General features: G+C 40.6%; 6 protein-coding genes across 6 annotated transcripts; 2 read left to right on the forward strand and 4 right to left on the reverse strand.

The window, feature by feature from the left end:
- Nucleotides 1-2,099: 2,099 nt before the first annotated feature.
- EAF02_005384 (uncharacterized protein) lies at nucleotides 2,100-3,167 on the reverse strand (the record flags this gene model as incomplete). Its single annotated transcript, XM_038901432.1, has 1 exon — nucleotides 2,100-3,167. One exon carries the CDS (start codon nucleotides 3,165-3,167, stop codon nucleotides 2,100-2,102), a length of 1,068 nt encoding a protein of 355 aa, XP_038758772.1.
- Nucleotides 3,168-4,603: 1,436 nt separating this feature from the next.
- EAF02_005385 (uncharacterized protein) lies at nucleotides 4,604-6,950 on the forward strand. Its single transcript, XM_038901433.1, has 5 exons — nucleotides 4,604-5,053; nucleotides 5,142-5,328; nucleotides 5,384-5,656; nucleotides 5,725-6,190; nucleotides 6,252-6,950. The coding sequence occupies exons 1-5, from the start codon at nucleotides 4,778-4,780 to the stop codon at nucleotides 6,778-6,780; spliced, it is 1,731 nt and encodes a 576-aa protein (XP_038758773.1). The 5' UTR covers nucleotides 4,604-4,777; the 3' UTR covers nucleotides 6,781-6,950.
- Nucleotides 6,951-7,555: 605 nt separating this feature from the next.
- On the forward strand, nucleotides 7,556-8,215 carry EAF02_005386 (uncharacterized protein; the record flags this gene model as incomplete). The annotated part of the gene is made up of 1 exon (XM_038901434.1): nucleotides 7,556-8,215. The coding sequence occupies one exon, from the start codon at nucleotides 7,556-7,558 to the stop codon at nucleotides 8,213-8,215; it is 660 nt and encodes a 219-aa protein (XP_038758774.1).
- A 523-nt stretch (nucleotides 8,216-8,738) lies between these two features.
- EAF02_005387 (uncharacterized protein) lies at nucleotides 8,739-10,229 on the reverse strand (the record flags this gene model as incomplete). Its single annotated transcript, XM_038901435.1, has 2 exons — nucleotides 8,739-9,931; nucleotides 9,995-10,229. 2 exons carry the CDS (start codon nucleotides 10,227-10,229, stop codon nucleotides 9,681-9,683), a joined length of 486 nt encoding a protein of 161 aa, XP_038758775.1. The 3' UTR covers nucleotides 8,739-9,680.
- A 215-nt stretch (nucleotides 10,230-10,444) lies between these two features.
- Nucleotides 10,445-10,861, reverse strand: EAF02_005388 (uncharacterized protein; the record flags this gene model as incomplete). Its single annotated transcript, XM_038901436.1, has 1 exon — nucleotides 10,445-10,861. The coding sequence occupies one exon, from the start codon at nucleotides 10,859-10,861 to the stop codon at nucleotides 10,445-10,447; it is 417 nt and encodes a 138-aa protein (XP_038758776.1).
- Nucleotides 10,862-11,598: 737 nt separating this feature from the next.
- EAF02_005389 (uncharacterized protein) lies at nucleotides 11,599-13,009 on the reverse strand (the record flags this gene model as incomplete). Its single annotated transcript, XM_038901437.1, has 4 exons — nucleotides 11,599-11,854; nucleotides 11,909-12,582; nucleotides 12,635-12,791; nucleotides 12,918-13,009. The coding sequence occupies 4 exons, from the start codon at nucleotides 13,007-13,009 to the stop codon at nucleotides 11,599-11,601; spliced, it is 1,179 nt and encodes a 392-aa protein (XP_038758777.1).
- Nucleotides 13,010-13,123: the final 114 nt, after the last annotated feature.

The raw sequence follows: 13,123 nt of genomic DNA on the forward strand, positions 1-13,123 counted from the left end.
GAGAGAATAATATCAAGCTTTTTGGACCTAAAGAATGGTGGATCTCTAATAAGAGCTATGATTCAAAAAGATATGGATTTTGGATTTCTAAAGATGGGGTGAGATATAAGCAAGCTTGGAATCTATTCTATTATATAGAATGGAAAGAAAGATTTCTTTCAACTCCTTAAAAAATTTGAAGAAATGCTAGAAGTTATAGCAGAAGATAATGGTAAATAGAGAAATCCTAATGATTATTTTTTATTTTAATTATATATACTTATCAAATTTTATTTCAATACGGTATTGCTTTTCTTTTTCTCACGCTTTTCGAATTCTTTTTATTTTACAATAATCTTTTTATATAGTCTTTATAATTCCTTATCAAAAATAGTTTATAGATTGTAATGAAATAGAATCTAATTTGTTATTACTTGAATTTATTATTATATCATCCATAATACTTGAAACACAATTGATAATACAATCAAATTAAACTTCGAATAGATCTTCTTCAAAGCTATTTTATCAAATAAAATTATATAAAGTGTATAAAGTATAAATTATACATATTTGAATTATATATAAGTATTTTTGTTATTATATTAAAAATAGAAAGTGTATTTTAAATATTTCAAAAAAAATTTTAATCTTATTTTGTAAAGAAGAGTATTAAAGATTAAAAGCTCTTCTAATATTTTGAATATTTTATTAAATCCCAATTACTTTTGTAAATAATATCTTATCCTTTTGAATAAAATAAGAATCTACCCAATATTTACATATTCTGCATTATCTAGATAATAATAACCTTTTGAAATTTGTAAACCTTTTGAAATCAAAGTATTTGAAAGTATTTTTTGATTATTTGCAGAATTTTTTTAATTGGCTAATATATAGTAGAATTATAAATTGAAAGTAATTATTACAAGAATATTCTATACAATATACCCTTTTCAATTGAAATAAGCAGATCAATCTTTGAAAGGTACCATTGCTGGAATAAAGGTGCTATCGAAAGCTCCTAGACAATTTGCAAAATATATATGATATTTTTCATCTTTTGCTATTCGAGAAAGAGCGAATTATATAGTTGGATCTGGTAACTTTATTATTAATAGATATAATATCATTATAGTATCTAAAACTTGATAAAACCATTTTAAAACACATTAGAATAAATTAATAAATAGATTTATATAAAGTGTTTTTCATACCTATAAATTATTTCTTCAAAATGAGAAAAGGCTTTAGTTGTATTACATATAGTTCCACACTAGCCTACAATATAGAGAAATACATATAATTTTTGATTAATTGAAGTATATTGAAAGTATTATAGCTTTGTTTTTTCATGATAAAATTTAATCAAAAGTCGAAAAGTACATAAAGACATATATAGTTATTCTTGATAACATTGAGGGTGTTTAGAATCAAAAAAAGATTATATTTTAAATTTATCAGGAATACCAATTCTTTTTTTCGAAATTGAAATATAATAAAAGAGCTAATAATAGTAGTTAAATTATAAATCAAGATAGGAATAAATTGTTCAGAATTATTAACCTTATTGTCGTTTATTATAAATAAGAAAAAGGCAGTTTATAATTTAAATTATTAATAGAATCTAAAGCTATAATAAAAGAATATTAAAGAATCTACTTTTAAACTAAGCTATATATATTTTAGTATATAGAGAATAGAAATATAAAGTAATCTAAATCGAAATCAGAAACAATTTGAAGAAAAATAAAGATACCCTATAAACTTAGGTATTTGAAGTATTAATATCATTATAATATTATATGGATATAGAATAAAAGGCCTATAAGAGTTTATAAAAATGTGGATTATTTGTTAGATTGAAAATGAGGATTACTTTTTCTAATTCTTGTTTTCAATCCACACCCTTGTTTTCCCATACAAATTTAATGAAAAATGCGAATTATTTAGTGTCATTTTAGAATAATTTACCTTCTCCCACCTCGAAATATATTAAATTTATTGAAATACAGATTATTTAATAGAATCCGCAATTTGACATCCAAATATAAATTCAAAATCCGCTTTCAAAAAGAGCAGAATATTCAGCGGATCCAGTGCGGATTTGTACATCCAAACTAGCCCTTACTGCCCACCATAGACCATAAATCCAGGCTGTTCAAAGATGGCATGGTTAGACCCACTATGATTTCGTCCCAGTCTATTCTTGACAATTCGCTGTTACCAAAACTTTGCGTGATGAGGAGATGTTCGAGATTAGATGTAGCTTGTAGTAGTTGCTTCAATCCGTGATAAGCCTTGGAAGAAGGGGTGCTCATATTCCAGAGACGAAGATGGCGAAGATACCGAGCATCCGGCTCATATGGAAGTATGGTGTTCGTGCCAATGGGAGCGTCAAATAGCATATGTAGATTCAATCTTTGAAGATAGAGATAATCCAGCTTCGTACCAGCGTTAGCAGCAGCAGCAAGAAATATTGAAGCTTCTTTGTGATACCTCGCATCATGGCCCATACTGTCGCAAAAAGTTGATGTAGGCTTGACATCTAACCGTAAATGATCATATTGCTTGGGTTCACACCGTACCATAGTTAAGCGATCCAAAGAGCTGAGTTTTGGCAGCACTTGTGAAAATACGAAACTACTGAATTCGCTCTTCACCATCAAATCTTGTTCCTCACAAATCTTATTGCGAGCTTCAAAACCACGAACCATCTTGGTCAGGGACTCCGATCCTGGCTGGAATTCCACATCTCTCAGGAGATGGTTGTAATCATCTTCACCAACCGCCCTCATTCTCAACGGGTCGTAGTGTATGGCCAAGACACGTTTCGACATCCTGGGATGTTTTGAGATATTAAGCAGTTTTTCGAAACTCTCTCTGGTGAATATAACATATATATTTTTGGCGAGACGATCGATACCACCTGCGGCGCAAACATTGCTCATTAATCGAAAATTAAGTATATCTTTTATGGGGAGGTATTTGCAGACGGTCTGGATCATTTCGATGGGTAAAATTTCAGTAAGTGAAGGCCCAAACCCATCTTCCGCATCTGTGCTCATTGTGGCCCCAAGAAAAGGATCAGTCAAAGCAAGCACTAAGGTGGGTAGGAATATATTACCATTAGACATAGTTTCTAACTGTCTGCTTGTTGACAGAACATCCATCCCTTGAACAGACATTGTGCGTATGTTCAATTGCCGTTTTTAACTCGAATATCTGTTAGACCTCAGGATAAGAGATGAGAAATGTGAAGTTTGATATGGGAGACAACAGAATCTTAATCAGAGTGTATACAATAGGCAAATATCCCCCAAAAGTTTTCTTAGTTGGGTAGATCGTAAGAGAACGATACTCATATTCTTTTGACGATGTTTTAGTTGTAGAGGAGGATGTAGTCTGTCTACTTTCGAAAGACTTATCCACAGGAAGAAAATTCGCCTACAAGTTCCTACCATGGTGCAATTTGAGACCATGTGAGTGGAGCGAATACTTCATTCGACTTCTTTTGAGTATTCAATCACCAGCAATATTTGGTTTTATTATCGGGAGGCTTAGAGGTCTTTGGGGGGAACCAAGTCAATCTTCAAATCCCAAAATATCATGTTACTTCTGTCCGTCAGACTATTGTTTGTATCTGATTCTATTCAGAGATTCATTCTCGTAGTTCTATTTGTATTGAATGGTTTTACCGAGGCTTTAGTCCAATCAACAGACATCAAGTATGTGAATGTCGTGTGTTCATCTTGAAGCCATTTCATGAGTCCAAGTACTCATTGAGCGATGCTGCAATCTTGGTATTGCAAACTTCAGCGATTCGAATTGTTAGGAAACGAGTATGAGCATTTGCAAAGAGTTAAACCACACAGATCCCAATCTTGCCCAAATTTCATTGAAAGCATTTTCTCACGATTCAGCATATCGATGAAATTTATGTAGTACAGAACGTCGTCGCGAACGAGAGAGCAAGATTAATATTAATCGACACCGCTTTCCGTAAGTATATTCTGCCACTTGATCAAAAACATGTGGAGGGACGTGAAATGTTGTGTAACCAGAAGTCATTGTTTCTCAGAGTGACTCATCTTCACTCACTCTCATTCGCGTATCCTCTTTCGACCGCCATCTCCGCCGAATCTAGCTATTTGTTCACCATTCTCTTCTGCCGCATTTCGGCGGAGAATCGACAATGACATAAAACTTATCATATTATATCCCATTCAACTCATGATCCTTTCCTTTTTGATACCCAAATATGCAAGCATGCTGACTACACGTAAATCAGATAAGGTTCCTTTGATGAGAGCGGTAAGTTGAGGGCTGACGGATGTAAGCGCTTGAAACTTGGCCCAATGGGTAAAGCATTTGTCGGGGTATGGAATGCAGTTTCGAAGGTTCTACAAGATATTGCAATATCTTTGATGAAGTTTTGTTAAAGTTTCGTTGTGATTCATCGGCGGAAGTATTGCAAAATGTATTGCAGAATATGTCAGCGCATATATCGACTACCCTGCGTGATTAGGATGAGGTCCATGCCGTCTCCGTCACACCATCTCCGCAAGGCGGTCTTATGAAAAGGATTAACGTCTAATACCCGAGTGTGAGTGCGTTCGAGTGAGATGAGGAAAGAGGCTTCTATAAAGGGATTCCGTTTTGCTATGATGAAAGAAAACAATTTTGAACATTAATCGGATTCACTTTTATACTTTCCCATTACTTCTTCGAATTTTGATTACAGTTGCTTTGCGATTGTTTATTCTACTTTGATCAAGATAATAAAATAACAAGTTTGATGTCTCGAGACGACCGAGCAAAAATGGAAACCTCAAGGCCAACAACAGTGGTCTCTGATACTGATTTGGAAAAGAGTACTGCGCCTTCGATTCGTGATTCGATATCGAGAGAGAAAAAGAGCAGCACAGATGGTGCGGATTTAGAAAGTGGAGAGATAAACAATAATGGCCCAGGGGAAGATGGTTTAGAGTATCCAAAGGCTTTTGCAATGGTGATGATAGTGATTGCTTTATCGCTCAGTATCTTTCTTGTCTCTCTGGACATGACGATTGTGGTATGTATATCTTCTCTCCCTTTTGCTTTGCGACTAGGAATCACAATATATCATCATACAGTGGAGTGTAAAGCTAATATAATCTCAGGCTACAGCAATTCCAAAAATCACCGACCAGTTCCACGGCTTAGATCTTGTCGGCTGGTATGGTTCTGCATTCTTTCTCACAGTCGGTTCCTTTCAATCAACATGGGGAAAAGCCTACAAATACTTTCCGCTAAAGATAACTTTCCTCATTGCCATTTTCATCTTCGAACTCGGGAGTTTAATCTGCGGTAAGTTGTCTCAAATTTCGAAGTGTAGCACAAACACTAATTCGAAAACTCATAGGCGTTGCTCCGAATAGTACCGCTTTGATAGTAGGTCGAGCCATTGCAGGACTTGGTGGTGCTGGAATTGCCTCCGGAGCATATACAATCATAGCATTCGCAGCACCTCCCTCCCAACGTGCAGCTTATACGGGTATTCTAGGCGCATCTTATGGAGTGGCATCTGTAGTAGGGCCACTTCTCGGAGGTGTGTTTGCAGATAAATTGACATGGCGTTGGTGTTTCTACATTAATCTGCCGATTGGTGGACTCGCAGGAGCTATCATCCTATTTCGTGAGTATTTGACTAATTCTCATACTCTATATCTTAAACATACAAGTGCTAATATATCGACTTCCTAGTGTTCACTACACCTAAAAATGCAGTACCAACTCCTGCTACCCTCAAGGAAAAGATCTTACAGATGGATTTCCCAGGAACATTTACAATCATGGCCAGTCTCGTCTGTTTCTTCCTGGCTCTTCAGTGGGGTGGCCAAACGAAAGCCTGGAAATCTGCCGATGTCATCGGTACTCTCATCGGCTTCGTTCTTCTCCTCATTCTCTTCATTGTAATCCAATATTTCCAAGGCGAGCGTGGAGTTATCGTCGGCCGTTTGTTGAAAGAACGTACAGTTTCTGTAGGAATGGTATATGTATTCTTTCTCTGCGGCGGATGGTTCCTTCTACTCTACTATCTCCCCTATTACTTTCAAGTCGTCTCTGGAGTTTCGGCTTCTCAATCTGGTGTGCGAAATCTGCCAATGATTATAGGTACCACTATCGCAACCATCATCTCTGGGGGATTGATCTCTGCATTTGGCCATTTGTAAGTTTCAACTCAGCACGACATCTTCCTGAAGTCCCAACTCTACTAACACATTTCCCAGCGTTCCATTCATGATCATCGGCGCAGCCGGCGCAACAATCGGATGCGGACTCCTCTACACGCTCGGCGTCGATTCCACCTCGGCACAATGGATAGGCTACCAAGCCCTCGCCGGCCTCTCCACGGGCTTTGTTTTCCAAATCCCCGTCATCTCCGCCCAAGCTACCGTCTCCCAAGCCGATCTTTCTTCCGCGACGGCAATGGTGTTGTTCGCCCAAACAATCGGTGGTGCATTCTTCATCTCCATCGCAGAAGCGGCTTTCGCAAACCGTATCTTGCATGTTCTTCCTCACTACGCACCTTCGGTATCCCCAGCCCAGGTATTATCAGTAGGGGTTAGCGAATTGCGAAATGTGTTTGGAAAAGAGGGAGAGTTGATCGAGGGGATCATAGAGAGTTATTTGCAGGGACTAAAAGTTACATATGCGTTGGCAATAACCTGTTGCGGAATCGCAATGTTTGTAGCTTTCGGAAGTCACTGGCCGTGGAAGAACTTGAAAGGGAAGGCATCCATGAGTGGAGCTGCCTAGTTTGAGAGCTGCCGAGTAGATATGCAGGGGCGTACTTGAGGAATTTTTTATGAAGGGTAATAGACAAATTAATGACGAGGACTGGGAAATATAGAATTGGGCATACATAGACTGCTATCAAGTAATAAATGGCTAGCTCTTCTTAATTGAAATGATATAATGTTTTCTCCTCTCAAAATTCATCTATACACAATCTATAACTACTAGGTAACTACCAGGTATCTACTGATGGGTATTTATCCACTACTTTCTACCTCTCAAGAATTCCTGAAAGCTCATCATGTACTTATCAAAGCAAATTCGCCGAGAGATGTCAGACATCAGACGTCCGACTAACCGTCAAACAAGACGTTAGACTCTACTAGGTAGATAGCACGGAACTAGTAAAAATAGCTCCAACGTCATTACGACCATTACTTTTCTTCCATGAGCAACCAAATCTAGAAATTTATTTCTCGGTTCCATCTATTCGTTCATCTCCATATCAGAAATTTCTTGAGCAAGTAAAACTTTTCTTACAAGTTCGATTTCTTCATACATCTTTATATTTGGTATCCATCTTCGACGATCACATAAACACGACATACAACCCGATATAGAAAATCGACCTATCTCGAATACGGAGGACTGTTGAGACATCGAAATTCGAAGTCATATCATATACGTCATCCAAAGTTCGAACAACCATCCATATATATAACCGACGACAAATAACCCTCCCAACCGAGCCGACGAGAATTCCACCCCTTCGAATCCTCATCTCGAAACCGAAAAAATGAGCGAAACAAACATTTCAATTCCGATGAACAACCCGGATAACTCTATCCGCCGTCTCCAGGCGGCGTCGCCCATCCGATTCGACCCCCTCAACGAAGTAGCCGCCTTCGACATCTCGCCTCCCAACTCCCCTCCTCCACCCTACTCGCGCATTCCCCCACCTGACGCCCCCACTCTTCCCCCGTACATCATCTGCACCTGCAGCTCGTACGAAAACCCCACGATCCTCGTGGATCTCGGTTTCCACAGCGAACTCTCCCACGAAATTTGGGACAAATGGCAGCTGCACAAACGCCAACACCCAGAGGTCTATCAGAACGTGAATTCGCGGTCGCTCCTCTATTTATTTTTCTCCTTCGTCTTCCAAGCCACACAACTCCCGTTCGCATTCCCCGGGTACGACCCTCGTTATTTTCATTCGGAAATGTGTGTGTATTTGTCTAGGTGGGGGATACCTCACAATGAGTATTTCACACGAGAATGGGACGAGGCGCAGAGAATTGAGAGGTGTGCTTGTGCAGCGGCAGAATGGACGGTTCTGATTTTGAGCAAAGACTGCGAGGGCCACCCTCGATTGACATATGATTTGACTGGGTGGGATGGAGTCCGAATGTCTGAATTGCGGAGGATGGCGATGGCTGCGACATCAGTAATTTGAGGACATGTCGACGAGCTTTCGCATACCCGTGAGATAATTCACCACCTCATCAACGGCAAATATATCTAATACCTGGGTAGTGATAGTTGTTGTAATACTGTAGATCTCCTGCGAGCACTGGCATTGTAAAGGTTCAAGCTATTGGTCGCTTAACATGCAAGCCAGTATCGTACTTTGCAGTCAGAGCCGCTACACCCTATCATATTAGCGACGGTTCAATTTGGAATCGGGTCCACCAGAGACCCATATATTCACCAAGCCAAAGCAGGATTAGATATCAGATTAAAGCATACCCGTTGGTATGTGGAGACTGTGTCGCTCATCAACAAAGACTCTTCCGCGAAGGAGAACAGAATTCTCGCCTCCCCGCCTCGTGCCGGCACAGGCGACACCAGCGCCACGTCCCATAGTCTCAACCATAAACCGACAATCGAAGCCTCTCAATCCTCGAATCCAATCCAAAACCTCAAACCATCCAAAAGATCGAATACATCTCGAACATCGATCCCTTTTCAAATTTCCAAATACTCTCAAACATTGCCAGCTCCTGAATATCAGACTGCGATACGGACTATCGCAAGCAGACACCCATAATCATAACCCTATCTATATTTGGAGATGTCAAATGAGATATCAAAGATCTTGTGGACCAGAGTATTTAAAGATGAACCCATGTTGTTGTATATATGGATCAAGATATATATGATTCGATATCCCGGGATGAAAAGAACATAAGAGGAGAGAAGGGCGGATCTTGTGAGGTAGACCCCTCGAGAATCATATGTCGGATGGATCTGGACTATTGGAACTATATCTGCGAGAGAGGGGAGAGGTTTGAAAGTTCTGCTTCATTGTACACCCACTACTTGTTTTATAAAGGTATTAGGTAGTGGAATACAACGAAGAAAAGAGGAAAGAAGAGAAGGAAGGAAGGAAAGAAGGAAGGAAGGAGAGAAGAACGTAATTAACAGATTCCTACTTCATTGTATACCCACTACTTGTTTTTTGAAGGCATTAGGTAGTTGGATGCAATGAAGAAGGATATAAAGAAGAGAAGGAGAGAGGAAGGAACGAAGAATATAATTGGCAGATTCGCGGACAGAGAAATGGGTTAAGACAGATGAGAATGGCATAGAATACAAGAATAAAACCAAGACATTTAAAAAAGAGGTTGATAGTATCTTCCAAAAAGCTTTTTGAAAGAGAAATGCGCCGTGTAGCCCATGCTAGATTCTCAATGTCACTCGACAAAGAGTACCTAGATATGCGTATCTACATTTCCTTGCCGAAAGATGAATGAATCATAACTCATCTCGTCTCATACTCAAAGTATCCAATTCGTCTTTCACTTTATTCAATTCATCATCATTATATCATGTACCCCAATCCCCCAAGATCCCTCAAGAGTCAAAAGTCAAGAAACGCCAGGTATAAACAATCTTTTCCCCTCACCTCTCCTCACCCCCTAACTCTCCACACTCAACGCCTTCGCTCCAACCAATCTCCCCCCCTCAACCCCTACAACCCAATACTCAACTCTCGCTCCCTCCCCCGACACCCTATAAACCCTCACATCACTCCCCTTACTAGCATCCCTCACTGCCTGCACAATCTGCTTATACTGTCCCTGCGGATCCCACTCCCCAATATCCATAATCTGTATTTCTTCCGCTGCGTCTGCGGGAGCAGGATGGGCTATGAGCTTCGCGAATGTTTCTATTTTTCGTTAGCACAGATACCAATAATTTCGAAAACTTCTCAAAAGAGCGAGAAACAAACCTTCATCCGGCATTCCTCCTTCACATTTCAGCGCCACAACAACAAATGGTTCATCGGTATCACTGGTGTACCACGCATCCTTGGTTGCTCTAACCAACACGCTAGGTACATCCACATCATCATCCATCGTCTTGAACTCGGCTTTTTTATTACTGCTCGTAGCCTTTGATGTGCCAGCACTGGGATCCTCGTTGGCTTTGTCGAGGAACGCCATGTAATCTTCGTCTGATCCCATTTTGTCTGTGTAGTTGTTCGTCCGTTCGGATAGTGTTCGAGGTTGTGTACTTGTGTTTACTTCCTCCGGACTTCTATTCTCCTTCGTATTTCTCGAAATCGCAGAGCTATGCAAGAAACGCTGCTCAGTTCTAGAACTTCTCTCAGACCCAGACTCTCCAATTCGTGCTTGTCGAGAAAACAAAGTAGTAGGAATCGCAAGCTTAAATTTTCCGTCTACGCAATAACCTCTACCTTCTGTGTAGCGTCCAACGCAAAATCTCTCTGCGACGTCGTCCTTAACACCGTTGACAATTTCTGCAGCGAAGCCCCTTCGATTTCCTTTCCCTTTCCCTTTTCCTTGTTTACTCCCTCGCCCAAATCTGCCTCCAATTCTGCCCGAGGCGTCTCGAACGATGGTAAATAACCTAATGATTGCGATCTTCCCTTCTCTGGACTAACTCTTCCTTCTAATCTCTCTGTTCTCTGTGTTCTTCCTCCCGTCTCACGATAAACACTCGGTGTGCGACTTGCCGGTGCAGATATTGTTTGTTTGTTTACTTTTTTATTTTTGTTCTTCTGTTTGCGACTTCTTTCAATAGATTCTTTGATGCTTCGATAAGGGATGGCGAGGACGGCGGAAAGTGCACCCATTGATATTGACAATGTAGTGAAACTAGTAAATAAAGCTAAGAAGAGAGGGGTTAAGGAAGGACCAGAGGATGTTGTGTGATTTCGGTGACGTGGGGTAATGGGGAATCTCTCTTTTTCTTGTTTGTGCAACTTAAGAATCTATATACAGGGGTGTTTGGTGGGATGACGATTTTTACAATTGAAGAAAGATAGAGGATATAGGAGAGAAGGGAAAAAAAGAAAATTACTCAAGGGATCACTGGTAGATTGAAGAATGCAAAACAAAGTTCACTATCTTGCAAAGAGAACTTATATCAGATCGAGTTATAGAAAGTTTGATTCAAGTGATTGCTAATAAAGCCAACTCGTAAATTGTTCCTAGGGTCTCAGTGCAAGGTCTGTTAAAATTTGTTGGAAAATACAAGGAAAAAAGGGGTCAAGAGGTCGAGAACGAGGTCCGTCAAGTGCTAGCCGTAAATATAATACGATAAGAACCATCTTGTCAAATTCTTTCACTGTATTGAAACCAACATGGCCTGGATCAAAGTTCTCAGTTCTCACAATTGGCTGGGCTCGCCAAAACATCATCATAAGTTGAATCATTATTGAAATTATTGGATATCATTGACATTTCTTCATTGATGGAATGCTAGTATATCCATAGGTAATCATGGACTGCTTTATTGCACATATGATACCCCCACCGACTACACCTATCGAAACGTAAGAAACCCGAAATGCGAAACCAATTTTTAAATTTATGAGGATTGAGCAATGTCCTTCTTGAGGGTACCCAAGAATTGGTGCTTCTCCTCGGCGGTTTGGTAAGCACCGTGACCGAACTTGGAGGATGTATCGATCCATTTCAACTCAACCTTCTCCAAGGCCTTTCTTGAGGTGTGAACGAACATGGATTTTCTGAGAGTCATGACACGCTTCTTAACACCTGGAACGGAACCCTTGAGCATGATGAAGTCGTTCTTGACCTCACCATATCTGACAAAGCCACCCATACTGAAATTATGTTAGTCAATGTGATACTGAAAGTGACATACTGTTAAAACTTACGGGGTGATGGCCTTCTTGGAGACATCGAACTCGGTGGCGGCGTTGTTGGGGTCGTCACCACGTCCGATACGGTAGACCTTGTGGTTGCAAGAGGTACGATGATGGTATCCATCTTGACCAGCACGGGCAACAGTCCATTGGACGTGGGCTGGATGCCAGGCACCGATACAGGCGACCTTACGGAGACCCTTGTGTGTCTTTCTGGGAAGCTTCTTGGTTCCCCATCTGCTGGTGACACCAGAGAAACCGTGACCCTTGGTGACAGCGATGACATCAATCATCTCATCTTGCTCGAAGATGGAGCTGATCTCAACTGGCTTCTCGAAGAGACCGCTGGCGAAGTCAACCTTCTCAGCGACGCTACCTCCGTTAACTTGGATCTCCATCAAATGAGCCTTCTTTTGTTTGAGAGGAGTCTTTCTGATTTGAGTGTGGGCGAGGACACGGACGACGGTGCAGTACTTCTTGATACGCTCGAGTTCACGGGTGATGGAAGATCCGCTGTTCTCGGAGTGCTTCTTGGCGTACTTGGTGAAAGCCTTCTTCTTGCTCTTGTACCAGTTCTTGTAGAATCTGCGCTTAACTTCGTCGCTCAAATGTTCGGCCCAGACGGTTGTAAGGGATCTGAGACCACGGGGAGTCTCAATGTAACCCACTAGACCAACAACGATAACCTAAAAAGATATTAGCCATTGGCTTAAGCCAAGCGGGCTGCGTTGCTCGTACCGGTGGTGTCTCAATGACAGTCACTGCTTCAACGACCTCCTTCTTGTGTGTCTTCGCACCAGGACGGTCGAGGTCGCGGACAATGGTAGTCATACCAGCCTTATAACCAAGAGTGGCAGTAAGGTGGACTGGCTTGGTCTTATCATCCTTGGGGAAACTGTTTGTAATTGAAAAGTTAGTAAATGTGATCTTCCTTCAAAAAATTGATTTGCAGACGGATATCGATAAATTCGTAAAATCCTCAAAAGTCGCAAAAGAATGGAAATTGGGGTAAATGCTTCACCTCTTGACCTTTCCGCGGTGACGGCTTGCTCTCTTTCTTGGGAGATAAGCAAGGGATCCGTGACGGGGAGCTTCGAATTTACGGTGCGACATGTTGGCGGTGGTCGACTTCTTTAGGTGTTGAGGTTCAAAAGTTCAGAAGGATTCAATGAGAAAAGTTCACGAATATTGAGAGTGTGCGATTTCTCGGTTTAGAATTATCTTAGT

Source organism: Botrytis sinoallii (assembly GCF_014898435.1).
Source record: "Botrytis sinoallii strain Bc 23 chromosome Unknown BSIN_008, whole genome shotgun sequence".
Classification (NCBI taxonomy): Eukaryota; Fungi; Ascomycota; class Leotiomycetes; order Helotiales; family Sclerotiniaceae; genus Botrytis; species Botrytis sinoallii.